Here is a 6336-nt window from a genome sequence, read left to right as displayed (position 1 = left end):
TAGTCTGTATATTTAAGTGCTAGAACATTTCTCCCAGAAAGTGTAAGAGTACTCCTATAATTTGAACTATGAACTTGGTGATATTTATTGATGTGCTGTTTGTTTCAAAGCCAAAGTGGCAAAACTCAGTACTATAATTGACACTGTAGTATTTTAGGTATTTAAAATTTAGCAAAATGGTAATTATTATAAAAACATGATTTATAATTGTCAGTGGCTTCTTTGTGAATGTGGGAAATTTGCAGCTATTTATAGGGGCCAAGTTAATAGGTGAAATATTGATAAAATATACTGATAAAAGTAGAGGAGACTTTTTGTTTTTGAAATTTATTGTCAAATTGGTTTCCATACAACACCCAGTGCTCATCCCAAAAGGTGCCTTCGGAGTCTTAATATAGCCTGTCATGTCAAAGCATATTCTGTTTTTAACTCAAAGAATGCTACCCCAATCAAGTCAGATGTGTTAACAAATCTGCTTTAATACGGAGGTAATTTCAAAATGCTACAGGATGCTTTTTTAAACAATGCCTATATAAGGAGGAAAAAACTACTTAGGAATTTTAATATATGTTGTTGATTGTTTCAGGGAAGATGAGATGAGCCACAGAATATTGGAACTGGTATAATATGAGATTCTGCACTTCATTTACAACTTCAGATAACTAGAGATAGGTTCTATAATAGTGAAAGACTAATTGTGATAGAAACACAACAATAAAATCACCTATGTGCATTACAAAGGACAATAATTAAGGATTTGTGTTACTACCTCACAATTGTCTGAAAGACTTGCTTAGAACCCACATGTCGGTTCCGTAGCTTTTTCATGGCTTCCTTTACATCTTTATTCCTCAATGTGTAGATCATGGGGTTAAGGACAGGAGTGAAGACAGTAAAAAACACAGAAATAAATTTATCAATTGGGAAGCTTTCAAAAGGCCAAATATAAATGAAGATTAATGGGCCAAAGAACAAAACCACAACAGTGATGTGGGCAGACAGGGTGGAAAGTGCCTTGGATGTCCCACCAGAGGTTTGCTGATGGACAGTAGCAAGGATGATAGTATAAGAAATGAGCAAAAGGAGGAAGCAGATAAGAGAGAGCAGGCCACTGTTGGTTAGCACGAGGATCTCTAAAACATATGTTTCTAAGCAGGCAAGCTTGATCACAAGGGGAAGGTCACAAAAGAAATTGTCTACCTTATTGGGTCCACAGAAAGGAAGATTGACTGTGAATGCCAGGTGGCTGGCTGAATGCAGAATACCAATGGTCCAGGAGACTCCCACCAGAATAGTGCACACCCTTCGGCTCATGACGGTAATGTAGTGCAGAGGTTTGCAAATAGCAATATATCTATCATAGGCCATGGCAACAAGAAGCACCATCTCACTACCCCCAAAAACATGCAAGAAAAAGATTTGTGACATGCATCCCTGGAAGGTGATGGTCTTGTGTTCATTGAGGAAGTCTGCAATCATCTTGGGAGTGGCAAATGTAGCCTGACACACATCAATAAAGGAGAGATTGCTAAGAAGAAAATACATTGGGGAATGTAAGCTAGAGTCTGTAATTACTGTGAGGATGATAAGGATGTTTCCCAAAACCGCAGCTCCATAAAACACAGAGAAGAAAAAGAAGAGGAAGAGTTGAATATCTTGAGAGCTAGACAGGCCCAACAAAATGAATTCAGTAACCACTGATTTATTGCTCCATCCATTAACTGACTCTGGGCTGTTGAAGTTATCTATAGGAAAGAAAAATAATTAAAAATGGATAATAATAAGCCCTTTACCATATTGCAAATCAAGTAGATGTTTCAGTTCTAATAATTATAAAAATTATATGGTGAGGCTATAGGAAAATAATTATTCACGTTACTGTTAGGAATTGATATTTTCCCTGTGATTATTTACATAATTATATGAATTGTACTTTTTGCATTTATGGGTTGGCACGAGAGGGAAAGAGAGAGGGAGAGAAGGAGAAAAAGAAAGATAGTTATTTATCTAACATGAAGTCAGTATGGAAGGACGGAAGGTGTTGAGTATTTGCCTCTGGATTCTGACGTGTTTTTGAGGAAGAGTTCAAGGTCCCTATAATACTTTTAAAGATACATATGCTATACTTACACATTCAGATTTTGAGTAGCAGAAAGTGAGCCTGATGCCTTTTACAGAATCTTGAAGGGAGAGAAAATTTAGGCCAAATGTAAAGAGATGGAAATCAGCCCAGTTAATTTGTAAATGATATCAGAGAAATGGAGTGAGATGTGGCCATGTATTTGAAATATCTGCGGTTAAAGAGAGAGTTAGAGAAATTGTGACAAACTAAATTAGTGTGAGCAACAGATTGCATTCACTTTTCTATATTAAAACAATTAAGTTTTATAGCAGTTAATTATACTATTAAGCAGTGAAAATGTATCTTCCCAGAACCTGAGAAGCACACATTTTTTAAATGAAAAATTATTCTTTTAGAAAGATGGGAAATGGATACAAGCAAGCATCACAGAAGGAGTACAACAAATAGCCGATGGCCATTTTAAGAGATGTGCAATCTCACTGGGAACTAAAGAAATAAGATTTCAATTAAAAAATATATCCATCAGTAGAAGAATTGACAAAGATGATATGCATACATACACATATACACACAGTGAATATTATTTAGCCATAAGAAGTACAAGATGTGGACATTTGCAACAACATGGATGTACCTAAAGGGTATAATTCTAAGTAAAATAAGTCAATAAGATTTGAAAGGTGAATGCCATATGATTTCACTTATATGTAGAACTGAAAAAAGAAACATAAACGAATGTATAAGGAAGGTATACATATATATATATTAAACACACACACACCTAATGGAATATCACTCAGCCATAAAATAGGATGACGTCTTGCCATTTGTGGCAACGTGCATGGACCCAGAGGGTATTATGCTATGTGAAATAAGTCCAACTGAGAAAAACAAAACAAATGAATCAACAAGCAAAAAAATAGTCTTTTAATATCACAATTACACTATTTACTTTTTTCAATGATTTCCCTTTTATAAAAATTGAATGTAATACTATTTAGTCTGCTCATCAAAGATGAGACTGAATGTAATTTTAATTAGTTTCTCTCATGAACTTATCACAATAACAAAAGTATTTTCCAAAGCCTACTGAATATCATAATTGGTGTAATTAACTCATTCAACAAATATTCTAGATTACTGCTCTATAATGTACACTTTTATAGATTCTGGAGACAAAGCAATGAAAGAAAAAGAAAACAGAAGTGTTTGACCTGCATGTAGCCTACATTCTAAAGGTGGTGGCTGGGCTGGCAGAGGTGATTAAAAATAAATAAAATATATATTTATGTCAGTTTGTGACTAGGTTTATGGGAAAAAATCAGAGCAAAGGCATATTGACTGGCCAGGTGATCAGAGAAAGCCATCACTAGGAGGGTTACATTTTCTCCCACACCGGGAAATTAAGAGTAAGCCTTGACACAAAGGGCATAATAGCAAGCTTGGGCAATAACTTATTCATGTGAAATAAGCTTTCTCTTGGGAAACATAAGTATAATTTTAGCAGATCTGTTAGAAATTAAATGAATGAGAATTTGACTTTTACCTTATTGTGGAATTAACAAATGCATAATTATCTTTTCTGAATAGTATTCTACCTCATAGGCTTAAATACGTCCACAGTTTTCAGGAACTATAAATTCAGTCTTTACAATAAGGACCTGTATTTAAAACTATCCTTTTTATTTTCTAGAATGAAATATGGACATAATAAAAATTTATTTCCAAGTTTTTATTTCCATACATACACACCTATAAACAGATTTGAACAGCAATTTATTTTCATTTGAATGTGCCAATTTTTTTCATTCAAAATTAAAATGAAATAATTTGTGATTTCCAGAAGGAATCCTTTGAAATGAAGCTCATGGTCAGATCTCAGAATCTGGGAAGAGTTCCCTGTGTGTCTATATTAACACTCAGTGACAACTAGTTGAGATGATTTATTTATTCATGACATGACTTTCAAGTATTGAGGCCATTTAAAAATATAAAAATTACTAATTACTTTTTTAATAATACCTCATAGGATCTTATGCCTTTTGAAACCTCTTTTTGTATTATAGCTCTGTGTGTACAAGGCCTGAAGACAGTTTGCCAAGTGATAAATCTATTAACCAAAGTTTTCTGATCTTAAACCATTCCTCTTTGTCTACAGTTAGTTTTATTGAAGTGACTTCATTTAGTTCTAGAATTACAGGAAGAATTTCTCTAAAACCATTCTAAAATGATTTTTTTCCATATTGAGATAATCATATTCTTATTCACACTTGTGTAGTCAGTCTTCATAGAAAGGCAGATAGTGAAAATTTCCACAGTATGCCATAATATACATAGCACAAGTTTGAGATCAGAAAATCTGAGTTCAATTCCTGGCTTCACTACTACTAACTCTTTTTCTTAGTGTTTATCCATTTGTTCCAGCTTATTGAGCACCTACTATGATTATATGCCAAGCACTCTGTAGGCCTGCAGATATAATGATAAAACAGAGAGGATACTTATCTTCATGTAATCACTGCAATTCTCTGAACTTTGTGTTTGTTACAGCATACATTTGAAAGAGGTGTGCAAACTATGAAGTGATAAATATTAGTTGAGTGAGCATACTATTGTGTTTAAAAATCAGATAATAAAATTTTACCTCTACTCAGGTAAAGTCAATCTGAATGTGAAAATATCTGCTTCTGAGCAGATCAACAATCTATGAGATTTTTAAAAATGAAAAATAAGATTAAAATAAAATATTAGAATGAAATAATTTTTCATTAATAAATTTATATAATTTATTATAACAATGAAATGAAAGTTTGACAAAAAGGAGATACTTAAAAAGAGCCAGGTAGTGTTCTTTACAGATGTCTGTATTCATTTGCAGTTACTTCTACTCTTTAGAGTTCTTTTTTTTTCTTAATTTTTTTTATGTTTATTTTTGAGACAGAGAGAGAGACAGAGTGCGAGTGGGGGAAGGGCAGAGAGAGAGGGAGACACAGAATCTGAAGCAGGCTCCAGGCTCCTGGCTGTCAGCCCAGAACCTGATGCAGGGCTCAAACTCAGGAACTGCGAGATCATGACCTGAGCCGATGTCAGACGCTTAGCCAACTGAGCCACCCAGACACCACTAGTCTTTAGAGTTATTAAGCTCTAACCTATAAATGAAAATAGGGTAAACCAAGCTAGCTATCCTTGTGAAAAAGAGAAAGGAATTTTTTAATGTTTCATTATGATATTTATTTCATATTTAGAATACAGAGTTAAATAGTTCCCTGTCTTGGACACCAGGCTATCCTAGAAATAATCTTTCTTGGTTCCTGACTTTGGAAACTAACCAATTGGAAATTTCTACCTAAGATGAAAATACACTGAAAGCAAAACCAGACTTCCATTTAAAAAGAAATGTGAAATTTATATGTGGTAATTTTTGGACTCAGAAATTTATTTTTCTGAGCCAGAAGTTTAAAAGTATTCCAGTTAAACAGAAAAACAGAAGTTTACAAACAGGAGGTCAAATTGTTGAAGTTTCTTTGGGTGAAGCTCTAGGTTTTTTGGCTCAGATTCATAAACACAATAATTTTTTTGTGATGGTTCTAGAGAGAAAAGAGTCAATGAAAAGAGTCAATGGAAGACGTGGAAGAGAAAGAAGATAGCCTCACAGTAAAGAACCATATTTATATAAGGAAATCTGCTTCTTGCCCCTGTGTATATAGTTAAATTGGAGAAAGGCTTTTGGATATGAAGGACTCAATTTAGTTGCCTTACACTGATATATGACTAATAATTACATAAATATGTATGATACAAGAGACTGCAAAAGAATAGAATTTGGAAAAGGTCCTTAATAGAAAGAAAGACCAAATTATAGTATTCTATATTGGTAAAACGCTGGAAAGAAAGAGCTTCTGCTAATCATAACAGCCAGCATTTTCTTAGTCAACTTCATACAAAGCACTGTGCTAAACACTTCATCCATTATCTCATTTATTCTTACAACAATGGCACAAAAGAAGTACTATTATAATCCTAACTATACAGCTAAATCTTAGCAGTACAATTAGTGTCATCAGGGCATAGTGCTAGTCAATAGGAATTCTGTACCCAAAAAACACATATTTAACCACTACATATATTACTATATTACTAATATATATCTTACTTAATTATATATATTACCTGATAACTAAGATTCTATCAGGGGAAGTCTACCTGGTTATTAAAATGACAGTTTTGTGCCCCATTCCATTCTCTATCATTAT

At 33.6% G+C, this 6336-nt stretch overlaps 1 protein-coding gene across 1 annotated transcript; it reads right to left on the bottom strand.

The window, feature by feature from the left end:
* Window positions 1-765: 765 nt before the first annotated feature.
* LOC112855650 (olfactory receptor 4K1-like) lies at window positions 766-6053 on the bottom strand. The gene is made up of 2 exons (XM_086708539.1): window positions 6043-6053; window positions 766-1708 (listed from the first exon to the last, which is right to left on the bottom strand). Exons 1-2 carry the CDS (start codon window positions 6051-6053, stop codon window positions 766-768), a joined length of 954 nt encoding a protein of 317 aa, XP_086564665.1.
* Window positions 6054-6336: the final 283 nt, after the last annotated feature.

Source organism: Puma concolor, chromosome B3 (assembly GCF_028749965.1).
Source record: "Puma concolor isolate L17-30 chromosome B3, mPumCon1.1.hap2, whole genome shotgun sequence".
In the NCBI taxonomy this organism is placed as follows: Eukaryota; Metazoa; Chordata; class Mammalia; order Carnivora; family Felidae; genus Puma; species Puma concolor.
Note: the sequence above shows the minus strand (reverse complement) of the source record. Positions and strands in the feature narration are given on the sequence as shown.